The sequence below is a fragment of the Dermacentor albipictus genome, chromosome 3, assembly GCF_038994185.2.
Source record: "Dermacentor albipictus isolate Rhodes 1998 colony chromosome 3, USDA_Dalb.pri_finalv2, whole genome shotgun sequence".
Lineage (NCBI taxonomy): Eukaryota > Metazoa > Arthropoda > Arachnida > Ixodida > Ixodidae > Dermacentor > Dermacentor albipictus.
Genome location: NC_091823.1, coordinates 137,565,668 through 137,580,103, shown reverse-complemented (window position 1 = coordinate 137,580,103; position 14,436 = coordinate 137,565,668). Strand labels below are relative to the sequence as shown.

Sequence of the window (14,436 nt, the reverse complement as noted above, 5' to 3'; positions counted from 1 at the left end):
CCCCGACTGCCAGACACCTTGGCTTTGCTCACGCTTACGACCGCGTGCGCTACCGCTTCTACTGGCCTGGCCTAGCACGCTCCGTACAGCGCTATGTGGCTCCTTGCAAGCCCTGTCAACATTGCAAAAAGACAGCAACGCTTCCAGCCGGGTACTTACAGCCGATCAACATTCCACCTGAGCCGTTCTCTCGCGTGGGTTTCGATCTCATTGGCCCTTTCCCAGAGTCCAGCTGCAGCAACAGGTGGATCGCTGTCGCTATTGATTACGCGACGCGCTATGCCATCACTCAGGCACTTCCTATGAGCTGCGCGACCGACGTCGCAGATTTCCTACTCTGGGATATCATTTTAGTACATGGCGCCCCGCGACAGCTCCTTACTGACCGCGGCCGCACTTTCCTCTCCCAAGTAATCACTGATATCCTACGCTCATCTTCTACCAAGCACAAACTGGCCACCTCCTATCATCCCCGGACCAACGGCCTTACTAAGTGACTTAATCGGACTATTACTGACATGCTATCGAAATACGTTTTACCGACCACAAGGACTGGGACGTAACGTTCGCCTATAATTCATCACGCCACGCTACTGCTCGGTATTCCCCCTTTTACTTACTCTTTGGTCGTGACGCTGTATTACCCTTGGACGCTCCCGAGACCTCCGTCATGCCACCCGGTTCCATATCACCTGATGTTGTACACGTCTCTCGGCTTAAGCCTTACTATGCCCTTACCGACGGCGCCCTCTGAAGCACCGGGATGGTGCGGGAAGCACCGGGATGCTTTTTTTGCTGGGAGTCGTGTTACGGTGGAAAAGAGTACAAGGTCGTCCATGGTGAAGACGATGAATTGGCAACAGCCTCTCGGGATTCTCGGCTGCTGTTTATATGTGCCTTGTAAATACATCTTGTAAATAGTTTTATACCCGTGACAATGTGTCTAGCATATCATTTAGCAAAATTTTATGCTTTCGATAAACTCTAGCGCAAGATTTCTGCGAATACGGGCCCCTGACACCCAAATTGGCACTCATCGAGGCTACTGTATCCAATGACTATATGGAGCTCAACACAATACTAATTTCGACTGAAGCGCAATCGCGTGCCAACACACAACGCTGGAAGCATTGCACTACAAAAAAATTTGGGAACAAACTTAGAAAGAAGATAAGCACTCAAAATATATTTCAATACAGATAAAAAATTTTCCTTAGAATTGGTTCAATTCGTTTGGTAATACCGAAAAAAAAAACATCGCCACTGTCGCGTTAAAGATGACATGGAGTCATACGCTCCGCGTGTTCGAAGCCTCGACTTCGTTGACTTCGCCGTCGTCTGTGGTCGCATCGTGGCCTTCTTCGGTGACGTCGAGGCCAGCTCCCTGCTGCGGCGTCACGTTGTAGTGGAACACCACTGGCGGTGGCGTTGTTGCCTTCGTGGAGGGGACAGTGGTCGCCTCCGTGTACGCTTTGGCCATGTCGATAGCGTAGAAGGTGGCCACCGCGGCCACCGTGAGGACCACCATCGCCGTGCATAAGATGCAGACCGTGCTGGGTTCGCTGGTGGCGCCCCCCTGCGAGTGGAATGCAGTGGGAGATGCAGTCCTTGTGACTCAAGCAGTGGTGTTTTTCAAGTAGGAGGCTAGGGCTCTCACAGTGATAGCTCCATAAAGTATTTATGTTTGCATTTCGTTTTTGTTGCATGCAAAGCAGTCATAGGTACAAGGCAAGCAGCATTTGCGGTGTTTCTGTCACGGTGGACGTCGAAGTCTTCCGGTAAGCGGCTGCATCCGCGCCGTAGGAAGACGAGTTTAGGTTGTGATTTCGATGCGGAACATCAAATGGTCCATTTAGCAAAGAGACGGCATCTGTCGCGTGGAGCAGACAAACACAATCTAAATTCACAGTGGCTACAACGCCACGTCACATGCACGCTTCGACGGAGAGAGAGGGCGAAAAGGAACACCTGCTAGCGTGCTGGCATGCCAGGCGCTGCTTGAGGGGAGAGTCAGTTGCCCTTGCCCTCGGAAGTCTGTGTTATCCACGGATTCTTTGTACATGCAAGCTATCACCTGCGTTCTAACTTCTCCTCAGTAACTGCTATAGAAAAATAAATGCATTAAAAAACAGAATAAATTCGAAAGGAAGAACGTTGGCGGTAGTGAATTTCGAATCTGCGACGTAATAGGGAGTTCGATGGGAACCCGTCTCTTCGGGATGAAACATGACAAAGAAAGGCATGCACCGACCAAATAAAACTTCTGGGGAAACAGGAAGTTCCGGCTTCCATGCGCAAGCCTTGTTCACAAATTTGTTCACAAAATGATTGTGGAGAAAGCTTCCGTATGGAAGCGGAAACGTATTTTTTTAAGCTTTATTTGGTTGGTGTTCGCCTTTCTTTGTCACGAACGTAGGAGCCCCCGATCTGAAGCCGAGTGACATGCACGCGGGGCGAAACAAGCGCCTCCTGTAGATAGCAGGCCTGGGCGCTCTGCTTTACGACATGGTGCGCCTTGCACTAAACTTTCCATTGAAAAGCCCCGCGTGACGAAGCTGCGACGTCAAAATTACGACCGCTTGCTCGGCAGCGTCCTGATTAGATCCTGTGCCAGTCGGACAAGTGAGCACAACGTCACACATCGAAGGACACAGTTCTCGGGCTATTCAAGAGGCCCTGGCCAAAAGTCTCAAGGCGCTCGCTTCCCTGCGAGGAGTTTAAAGCTCTAAGGAAAGCCCAGCGGCGTTCAATTGGACATTAATGCTTTCGCATTCGCAACTCATAAGTAGTGCTTAGGTATCCTCGATTTTTTTGTAAAACCGCTTCCTTTCGTAAGAGACTAAATGTAGAGAAATAAGGAATCTGAGTGGCGGGCAGCATATTTACGCTATGTCAACGGTTTGCATCATTGAACAATCAGCTATCCGGTCTGGAAATTACTCGAGAAGGAACTCCGGTGCACGGGTGAGTTGGCGCTCACTGATGCTGACGATTGCAGCACGACAAAAAACAACATGCATAAACTAGGAGTAGATCGGCGCTTGACAAGCGCCTATTGACAACTTCGGCTTGGGCATACTCGTACCATGTTTGAGGCTTGAACTAGCGTCGAACAGCAGTCGAGTTCTTCCCATCGTGCTGACACGAAACTGAAAATCGCTGGTAATGTGCCGTCATCTCTGGTGCCTTTAGCACTGGTGGGATGCTTAACAATGCACATCGGATAGCGGTGTGCTGTCATCTAAGAAGTCATACTTGAGCTCGCGGCAGCTGTGATCAATTGTACAACGACTTGAGCTATCCCTTTGCAGCTGTACGAAGACGCGAGACTCAGCGCTTCGCCAGCCCGCGTCCAAAGCGAAGTCAGGCACATTGCAAAATGTGATGTGGTTCTGACGCACATTATCAGACCCACTGTTGGGCTTGTTCTCAGCGTCGCCATCCTACGAGATTGGTGCGTACTTTGACTAGCTAACACTTCCGATGGCACAAAATTACAATAGATAACGACTCCAGTCCGTGTTTGACTATTGGCTGCACCTTTATCTACTTGAATATGACCACTGTAGCAAACATTATGACCTCATATATAGCGCACTACAACAGGATGTATGCAGTACATCTCGCAGTGTGGAGACGCCTCCACTAGAGAGCTATCATTGATGTAGTAGCTGGTGTGCGCAGAATTCTTCTTACTGTAGTAACAGGAAAGGCGGACATGCTCATTTTAGGTCGTAATCATCATCAGCAGCAGCAGGACCAGCAGCGGTAGATTATTTCAAGGCGGAAGCATAAGTGCCCCATGGGTCGAAAAATCCGTTGTCCAGCGTTATGGAAATTTTACCGTCCGGTGTTATGGCACCCAAATTCAATGGTGCCAAAATGAATGGTAGTCTACATAACGACTATTGGTATTAATTAAGGCAACCTTAAATAGGGCACACGAATCCACGACATTTGAGGAGAGTTGAACCCTCGACCTTCTGTGGGACCAAAATTCAATAGCACTGAAGTTTATGGTGCCACCATTAATGGACGAGCCCACGACCATTAGCGGAAGTCTAAACCACGAACTTTGCGTTACTAGGGTGAAGCTAATTAAGGTCCCGGTATTTAAGGTATATTTAATTAAGGCACTCGCACCAAATACCTTTTGTGGGGTTCGTACCCTCGACATTTCGTGGGACCTAAATTTAATGGCACCAAAATTGATTGTGCCACCATTGATGGTCAAACGCACGACCTCTGGTGTCAATAATGCAAAGTTATTTAAGGTACTCGAACCGAGGACCTTTGGGCCATCTGACTCAGTGGTAGCTTTGTTAAAAATTAAATTATGGGGTTTTACGTGCCAAAACCACGATCTGATTATGAGGCACGCCGTAGTGGGGGACTGCGGAATAATTTGAACCACCTGTGGCCCTGTAAGGTGCACCTAAACCTAAGCACACGGGTGTTTTCGCCCCCATCAAAGTGCGACCGCCATTGCCGGATTTGATCCCGCGACCCCGTGCTTAGCAGCCCAAAACCATGGTCACGAATCAACCGCGGCGGGTTGGTTGCTTTGTTGTCGGTTCTTGCAACTTCAGTGAATTTCCGAATGCAACTTTCTTGGTTGAGCTACTCTACGACTTATTCAAAGTGTTTCGGGTCAAGAAACTGCGTCTGAGCTATCGACATGCGGTAATAAAGAGCTGCAGATTATTTACGCCAGTTTGGGCTCAAATAACCCAAAATAATGGTTCAGCGTTTCTGGCTTAACGAACAAGCACGCGCAATAATTTGTTTTTCCGCAGTTTGGTTTCAATGTAAACAATAAGCAAAGTGAGATGTGTCGAAAATCTAGTTTGGCTGCCTGAGCCAATTAAACATGCGCATTGTCTCTCCAGAAGTGAATTTGTGAATTTCATATTTTTCTGAGCCCGAGTGAGCAATCAGATGTATGCATGGTTAAGACAAGTGGAAACCCCTAGCGCTGATGCCGCCACTACTCCAGCACATAAAAAATTAGGTACTCCATGAAACTTCAACGGTTGCTTTTTGTCATTTGCATTTAGACGACTGGCCAACTGCAGCTGATGAGCTTTACATCTCCTCAACTTGCCGGTTTCAAATAAAAAGAAATATGGGCAGGTCGCACTGGTGGTGCAAGGCTGAGTCACAGCGGAGCTATAGTTCCGGCTTCTGATAACTTTGTTAGGTTTTGCTGAGTTTTGCGAGGTTATACATGGCTCGGGTAGGTCCGTACTAAGTGTTTCTAGGTTTTGCTAAGTTTCGCGATGCTATGTATGGCTTGGCTGGGCTCATACCAAGCGTTGCTAGGTTTTGCTAGGTCTTATGAAGTTATGGATGGCTTAACTATGATCATACTAGGTGTCGCCACGATTTGCTAAGTTACGCCAAGTTCTTTCGAGGTCATACATGGCCAGGCAGGTAAACCACACAAGCCCCAGCAAGTCTCACGTATACAAGCCTCAGTACGTGCGTCACAATTTATTATGTACGGTGCTTCAGTACCAGTCGTCGTCGCTGTCGATGCGGTCCTCGTCCTCGACGCCCGACCGTCGTCGTGGTCGTCGTCGTGGTCGTCATCATGGTCGGAGGCGTCGGGGAAGGCTTCGCGAAGCACTTGAAAGGCAGAGCTCTTCTGTTCAAAGTTCCGCACCGAAGTCACCGTGGAGAGATTCACGCCGAACCAGAGCCAGTTACAGACGCGGCAGCTGTGCCCGAACTCTACGCCGAGGAATTCGCGCTGGAAGCGGCCGTTCGCACCTCCCATAGCTTTGCGGGCTCATCATTGGAAGTTCTCGCTGACGCGCAGGCCCGGAACCGATTTCCGGCGGCGCCGGGCATTGAGTCGGGAGCGTTCGTTGTCCACAAACTCGGCATTCTCGGCTCGGCAACGGCGTTTGTTGGCGGCGGTCTCGGCGCGATAGGCAGGATCGGCTCTCCTTCGTCGATTGTAGTCCCACTGAGGTGTGTGCCTCGCTTCCTTGTAGATCGCAGATGCCACAGCTGAGCCCAAATTCTATGCCGAAAACTTTGCGCTGAAATCAGCTGTTCGCACCCCCCATGTCTCGGCGGGCTTGCCGCTGGGAGTTTTGGAGCAGTCGCAGGCCGGGATAGTTTCTCGGCGAGGTCGAGCGTTCAGGCGCCAACTCTCGCATTCCCTGCACTGAAACTCGGGATCCTAGACTTGGCGTCGCCTCTTCCCAGTCGCAGCTTCGGCGCGATGTTCCGGATCAGCTAGGTGACGACGCATGGCTTCTCGCTTGACACTATGGTACTTTCCCTGGTAAGGCACTTCTTCTTCGGGCGTCCGGACTTTCATCCGTCTTCCCATGGAAGCAGCACATACGCACGAAGTAGAGGAGGCAAGAGGTGTGTCACCGCTCCGCCCGAGTTTTTACTCGCCTGTGATGTCATGACTCCGCCTAAGCGCATGGGGTGCGAGGAGGTTACGTGGCTCGGTGCTCTCGCAGGTAGTTGCTAGGCAACGCGAGGCGGCACACATCTGGGCTGAGTTTTCTAGTAACGCTCCATGGTGGAAGAAAAGCTTAAAGAGACACTAAATCGAAACAATAAATCAGTTTAAACTAATAAAGCCTTGTTTGAGAACCCTGCAGCCAGTAATTTCAAAATAATAGTTTGATTATTAGAAGAGAAAATAAAGGTCGAAGTGTGAGTATTTGAATTTCGCGCCTAAACCACGACGCCGGTACGTCAGTGGGACGTCAGTGATTCCAAAGTGGGTTCTCACATTTGGGCCGCGTTGGCTAAGTGACGGTTCCCGAAACTTGATGTCTTTAATTTTTGGCTCCTTCAGGATACAATGTAGTCAATCTCTACGGCTATATAAGTCGAAGCTGGAAGATACCATCAAAATCCATGACGTCACAGCGACCAAGTGCGGCAGCTTCAAGGAGGCTTCGCCACCCGCCTTTGGATCTTGCACTTTTTCTGGCTTACCAAGCGTTTTACTGCGGTAAGAGTATTGTTTTTGTCTCGTAGAAAGGTAATTTAATGGTGCAGAAGAAATCATTTTTCTCTTTAGTGTCCTCCGCAGGTAAAAATAGCATCGCGCAGCATAGTGACGCGGTGGGGGTGGGTGGAGCCTACCGGGGGAGAAGGAGCGTCGCACACGCGAGGAAGGTGGCCCGCATCAGTGGCCTCTCCTGTGACGCGCGACGCAGGGTAATCAGGCGACGGAGAACTGGCGTTCTTCTCCGGCCCGCCATCAAGGTCCCCGTAACGCCACAGGGCCCCGTAACGCCACAGTGCCGTCGTCCACTACCGCCGCAGCCAGCACGCCAACCCATCGCCACGCACAGCATTTCAAGGAAGACGGACGCTTGACGGGCTCCCTACCTCTGTACGCTTTGCTATCACTGCGGAGAAGCCGTTACTGCGAGATGGGACTGCGAGAGCTCCCAATCAATTCACCGCGCCCTCAGCAAGGTGAACGTCCACGTGACATCGCCGAATACCTCGACGCCACACAGTGGATCCCTCGACGACCGTACCGTTCGCCGTCACCAGGTAAGCCACTTCTTCGGGCGTCCGGACTTTCTTCCGTCTACCCATGGGAGCAGCACATACGCACGAAGTAGAGGAGGCAAGAGGTGTGTCGCCGCTCCGCCCCAGTTTTTACTCACCTGTCGCCGCAGCGCCGACCATAAACTGGTCGAGCCCGAAGCCGGTCTGTCCGCCCGCATCCCGAAAACTAAAATCAGCAACCGATGCAGGTCCGGTTGCTGTTCATCGAACTGACGAAGATCCTTCGCCGCCGACGAAGACGCCGTAAAGACGCCCCCATCCCGAGGAAGCCTACAAGTAAAGAATACGCCGACAAAATATGACCTGACGACGCGACGTTCCAGCCACACGTCAACACGACGCAGCCGTGATCCGACGCCGAAACCTAACTGCAGCGCAAGACAAAGAACCACCGACCTCGACGTGCCTCTTGATGGACATGGAGTCATCGCATGAGTGGACCGTCATGAGTGGACCTTTCGATGACAAGTCGAAGAAAGTTAAGACTCTGTGGAAAGGCCACCAGATTCGGACCGCTGGAGGACGCCTAATAACGCCGAATGGAATCTGCACAGCAAGAATCACAGTTCATGACCGGACCTACCTTGCCACCTTCGTTATCCTCCAGCAGTCTCCACGAGACGTCATTCTTGGCATGGACTTCCTGAACCAACATGGCACAATCATCGACCTGAAGTCAAAGTCAATAACACTATCCGAAGATCAAGCGATACCGCTAGAGAACGCTCGTAGTCACCATGCCTTGAGCGTTCTCGAAGAACAAGTCAGCATTCCGGCTCCCTCCAGTGTTGTCATTTCCGTCGGAACCGAAACACCCGCAGACATAGAAAGCGTCATCGAGGGTGACCAACGTCTACTGCTATACAGTGAAATTTGCGTTCCGAAAGGGATCACTCGACTTTACGATGGAAAGGGAAAGTGGTGCTGACAAACAAAAGCCAGGAGCTCAAGCACATCGGCAAGGGCACGACTATCGTATACATCGATGAAATTGTGGAAGCCAGCAATGCGTTTCTCCTGTCGGATTCTGCAGCATCTACCCCCACAAATACAGTTTCCGAACCAGACTTCGACATAAATCCGAGTCTCCTCATAAGTAAGCAGCACCAGCTCAGGAGCTTTCGCCGACTATACAACGACAGCCTTCCTACGCCGTCAACGATTCGAAAAACACCAGTTTGAAAGCATCGCATAATAACCTAAGAGTGCGCTCGACTACACCGCCAGAGCCCCTACGAAGTTTCAACGCGAGAACGTTAAGCTTTAAGGCAACAACTCGATTAAATGCTACGCGGCGACATCTTCCAGCCGTCGGAGAGTCCGCGGGCATCCCCTATAGACTTGAAGAAAAAGGACGGAACCTTACGTTTCTGCGTCGGTTATCATCGACTGAGCAAGATCACGAAGTAGGACGTACACGCCCTCCGACGGATAGACGACGCATTGGATCGGCTCTGGAACGCTAAATGCTTCTCTTCGATGAATCTAAAGACTGGCTACTGGCGAATAGAAGTCGAGCAGAGGGAGCGCGAAAAGGCCGCCTTCATCACGCCAGATGGCCTCTACGAGTTCAAGGTTATGCCATTCTGACTGTGTTCGGCACCTGCAACGTTCCAGCGCGTGATGGACACGGCTTTAGCAGGATTGAAGTGGCACACCTGTCTCGTTTACTTGGATGACGTCGTTGTCTACGCCGGAAATTGCGACGATCACCTTAGGCGGCTTGCAACAGTACTGGAGGCCATCAAGTCATCAGGGCTCACTCTAGAGCCGGAAAAGTGTCGCTTCGCTTAAGATGAGCTCCTGTTCCTGCGCCACATCATCAGCAAGCACACGCTCTCAGACCAGTCGGCCTTCGTCTTCGGAGTCAGGGCACAGACCACACCGTGCTAATGGGACACTGCTAATGCAAACGTATTAAAAGCAAATTGACCTCGTTCGTAATCACACCCCATCACATTTCTTGCTCGTTCCGCCTCCTCACGCAGTTTGTCTATAAGGTTTAAACAGCAGAATGAGACATGTATGGAATATACGTTTTTCAGCTAATTCCATCCGGTGGAAATTCGTAGGACAGCTACTGCGATCTACCTTGCTGCCACAACAATGGAAGATTGCCTAAGGAGACAGGAGGAAGCATTTGTTGGAACAAAATAAATATTACTTCATTTTACAAGACGTCTCGCGTTTGTATTTTTAAATTGCGCATTGAAACAGAATACCGTGACATTAAAGATTAAAGGTGCAATGACCACAACCAGTCGTAACACGTATGAGCTATGCCGTCCAAACTGCATGCGTCAAAACCGAAACCGCAATTTCGGTTCGGTTTCTCACATCATCCGCATGCTTTGCTACCGCTAATTTGACCGAAGGTCTATGGGTGTGTCCTCTTGTTAGGTCTTTTTACGTATTTATGGCGTAAGTTTTGGTTCAGCCGCTTGTAATAATCGTAAGCTGCGCATCTGTGCAAGCAAAGCAGCGCAATGAGTCTGAAATTTTGTGCGCCGGGGCACGATCGTCTCAATGACCTTACATATCAGATTGGACTATTATAGTACGGCGGAAAAATATGATCTAGGCTTCTATTGAAGTGAAACTTGCGTCTGTCACAGCCAAATAGGGTTAGGAAAAAAAATCCGACAGGACAGAACTACATCTCGCTTTTTTGTCAACGTACTTTTCTTCTCTCTTTGGGGCTGTCTGGTGTTGCGTTTCAAAAATTCCTTCACAAGGAACGTCGAAAACCTTAGCACGGCTAGTCACCCTAATGTGGCCTAGGAAACGCGCTCGCTTTATGAAGCTCCCGGTGCGGCCTATTCTAAACCGAAGGGTGTTTAAGCAAACCCAGGGGCCTGACCCAAGGAGCAGTTTGAATTGCGACAATGGTGCTACTATCCGCTCATAGTAAATTACGCTATCGAAACATGCGGAACCTTTGACATGGCAGCTGCCGAGAAATAAGCATGAATCACTTGTCATGTCTACCAGATCACCCTTACTAACCTACTCGGAGCAGTCCAGAACAAAGCAGCGCGATTTATCTTGTCATCCTAGATGCAATTTCGGAGCGTTTCACGTCAGAAGGAAATGCTCAGCATGCCGCCACTCGCAGTGCCCGCAAAATTCGCTAGGTTAGCTGTACCCCAGCAACACATCATTTACCCGGTTGCGTCTTTTACCGCAACTTCGTACTTCACACCGCATCGATCATGCCTACAAAGTTGACCCTATCTTCACCTGGAGGGAAAAGTACAATAATTCGCCTTTACCTTAATAAATATAAGAATGGAGTGAGTTACCCTCCAGAATTACCAGGAAAACGCTGTGTTCTTTATTTCTTTCAGCAACGCTAACGTATCGAGAATCTCCTAGCACTCCCAGTAACAAAATTATCTCTCCCAGAGTACTTATTCGCATACAATATTTTGTTCTTTCTTTATTGATTGCTCACTTTTCTAAGTATGTTCACCTTGCTACTATGTTTGAAGACTTGCTGTACCAAAGTGCTGCATTAACCACCTGCAATGCTCCTTCGATTGTCAAAATTCCGTTCTGCTTTATGCCCCCTCCCACTATGTAATGCCTCTTCTGGGCGCTTAAGGTATCTAAATGAATTCATAAATAAAAAAATCATGAGCCATTACACTCTATGAAGGTGGATGACCAGTGAAGCTGGAGACATGTTCTGAAACGATCTACTTCGGCGACACTATAGCCTGGGTGATAGTATCGCTGCCAGGCACGCGCTCATTAGCTGGTTGAGCAAAAGTGGATAACGCAGTGCTCAACCAGCCCATCAGATGATTCGATTTCGTTAACACCGACAATTAACACACGTGGATGGCAAAGGCATCGCAAAGGCGATAATATCGTCGAAAGTGATCGTTTCAGAAGACCCTTGTTTAGCACATGACACAGAGGAGACAGAAAATTTTGAACCAACTACGGACACACTTACTGTCCCGATCGGTGGTCATTGTGACGATAGGTACACACACACATTCTCCTATCACCTCTGCTATAAATGCGGAAGCATTTCTGCGCCTACCCAAAGAGACTTTTGTTCCTCACGTAATAAACGGCTTATGCACTTTTAAGCAATCGCTCATACCCTCCGTAAGCAAGCAAAAAATTTATCTAATTATTATCTACCTGAGCATCTACCGATCTTGAAAATTAGATGACGTAGATGAAAGTTGTTTCATATTTGTAGGTTTTGTAGGTGTGAGAGGACGACCGAGCCCAACCATGCCATGGTCAAAGCACCGACTCTACCACCGCGAGAGTGACGTGGCCTCACGCTGTCCAGATGTCCCGCAGCTGTCGGGTGTCCGTGAATTCTACAGCTATGTGCCGGACATCTGGTTCATCCAGCTCGACAGCCACTTCATTCTCAACAAGGTTCCAGGCTACGGATGTTTTCCATGATCCGGTTGCCACCCCCGGCTCTGACTTTACGAGGACTTGCAGGCAGCTACCCTTGCCGACTATACTCGCGAGCAACTTTCTGTGGCAGTGAAGGGAAAGTTACAAGCGCATGGCTGCTGTACATGTGTTACGGCGCCAAGCAGTCCGCCAGCGTCTGACAGTGCTTCTGCTTGCTTGGAACAGACCTTGAATCGACGCAGCTTCAAGTGCGATGGTCTCGAGTTTGCCCAAACGCGGAAGGAAAAGCGTCAAAATAAGTGAACTTTGTCGTTCAGTAGTATGCATTATCATATTTAATTGCTGCTAATAAGGTGTTCATGTTTTTTCTTCCCCGGCTTAAACTAACGTAGATGAAAACATAGGCCTCTTTTGAGAAGCCTCCTCACTAGTGCGCGCTTTGCCTCCGTAGCTTTCCCTTCATTGCCCCAGACAGTTGTCCGCGAGTATACATCTCCTCGCGCTCAATGTGCTGCAGCTGGCGCTACGTCACAACAGCTCTTGCCATCTTAACCATCACGTAATTTCGCGTCTTGTCGTCCCTCATCGCCTGCGTTCATTCGTGGTGTTCGTCAGCCTACGCTGGCCATGGCTTTAAACCTAAACCTATGCTCTGTCCATGAACCTCCCACCTTTCTTAGAGGCAGCTTCGGGGTGACTCTTTCAAAGGTATTGACTGGGCCAAACTAGAGCGCTTCCTGCTACCCTACGGTCCATCGCTCTTCTCGCTTTGACATCCCCGCAAGCTATCCGCTTTCCATTCGGGGACACGTCACTCATCGCCAGTTCAGAGGCTCTCCCACCGGCTTCAGTGGGCGTACAGCTCACTGTCACAGAGACGGCGACTCCACAAACACAATCTTCGCGATGTCTTCAGCGACGACCACAACGCTGATGCTATCGGCATTCGAGATTTCACCGCAAGCAGCAGGCGAGAATTCCCATGTTCTGTGCTCGCGCCTCCCGGGTACGCAAGACACACAAGTATTGCAGGAGTAGCTATGAAATCAGGTTTCTTCAGCTCGAGAATAACTTCTACGTCAATAACACGAGTGACCAATACTTGCGCTATTTCAGCGAAAGTCGCGAGCTGCCAGACGGTCCTCTTTCGGAGAACCGACTCCTACAGGCCCGTGCATCCGTGAGAACCTGCAGCAGCTCGTGATCTTGTACAAAGAAATCACTATGGCTGCGCCTGGATCACATCCTACGCTGCCGGTGGTGCCTGGTACACCTCCCCAAGGTTGCGTAACTCAACACTACCAGCGACCGCCGCTACCACTACCAACTTCACCACCATCGTTGAAGGGCATTCGACGACCCCGTCTTCAGCGTTGTTCACCTCAACGGCCTGAACTCTCGGCACGGGCCAAAAGCTGGCCAATACGCCTCAACTCTCCTTGCCGAGTTGCAAAGCGCAAGACAACGCGCGCCTTTATGCACATCTTTCAATCGCGCTTCGAAATAGGAGAGAGGGCCCTGTAGCGGCGGGACTACAGCTTTCAGGGCCGGTGAAGAAGAAGATGGCCAACGCGGAGGTAGCGCTATAAACGAATACGCCAGCGGTGCTCGACTTGAATGTCCGTGGTATCGGCCACTCCGAGATCCCGTGGCACCATGGCTAGCCGGCCTAAATAAACCGTGGCTACGGCGGCTGCCTCTTCTCGCCACCTTCCCACATTTGGAACCTATATCACTTGGCGTGGTAACTCGGTCGCTATGGTGTTGCGTGGCTGAGCTCGCGGACGCGGGCTATACCGCGGTCGCGGGGGCCGCGTCCCGATGCAAGCGAAATGCAAGAACGTTCCTGTACATAGATGTAGGTGCACGTTAAGGAAGAGCAAATGGTCGTAATGAATCCGTAGTCCGTCACTACCGCGTGCCTTATATTGAGGTCGTGGTCTTATGAAGTAAAGCTCCACAATGGAATTTGTAAATATTTTTAGGAAGCTATAGTGCCCGAGAAGTGAGGTTGCTTTGTTAGCGCAGTTTGGGCTAGAAATGAATCAGGTGGAACCCGCCTACCTGCGCAATTTGCCTCTGGGGCTTCATGACCTCCTCGACCTCGTCCTCGTCGTCATCGTAGACCTGCGCCGGCGGGACGTACGCCGGGACCACGGGCGCCGCTCCCACGGGGACTGCCGCTCCACTAACTGGTGGAGCGATGGACCCCCTCCGTGCTAGAGCACCCGCGTCCGGGGCCGCCATGTTGTCGTCGTCGAATGCGAGGGTCGCTGAGAGCGGGACGCGAAGCGAAGCACTCCTTCGACCGGGTCTTTCCGAGGGTGGGCGGTGCCGACTGAGCGCGAGCGGTGATTCTCCTTCGCGACGATGGTGATGAGGGTTAACTTTGGCGCGTACGCGATATAAAGCATAGGGCGAAAATCTGGCCGCACCAGGAAGCGTCCCCTCGCGAGAGGTGGCTCTACAACGCACAAAACTGCAAAAAAA

At 50.5% G+C, this 14,436-nt stretch overlaps 1 protein-coding gene across 1 annotated transcript; it reads right to left on the bottom strand.

Annotated features, from left to right (window-relative positions):
* Positions 1 to 1,159: 1,159 nt before the first annotated feature.
* LOC139057587 (uncharacterized) lies at positions 1,160 to 14,346 on the bottom strand. The gene is made up of 2 exons (XM_070536079.1): positions 14,011 to 14,346; positions 1,160 to 1,576 (listed from the first exon to the last, which is right to left on the bottom strand). Exons 1-2 carry the CDS (start codon positions 14,191 to 14,193, stop codon positions 1,289 to 1,291), a joined length of 471 nt encoding a protein of 156 aa, XP_070392180.1. The 5' UTR covers positions 14,194 to 14,346; the 3' UTR covers positions 1,160 to 1,288.
* Positions 14,347 to 14,436: the final 90 nt, after the last annotated feature.

Bases quoted from the DNA above. Each gene is read 5' to 3' on its own strand.
- LOC139057587 (XM_070536079.1), bottom strand. From the start codon at position 14,193: ATGGCGGCCCCGGACGCGGGTGCTCTAGCACGGAGGGGGTCCATCGCT. The intron at 1,577-14,010 runs GTAGGCGGGTTC...TTCCACTCGCAG, and splicing joins CCCAGAGGCAAATTGCGCAG to GGGGGCGCCACCAGCGAACC.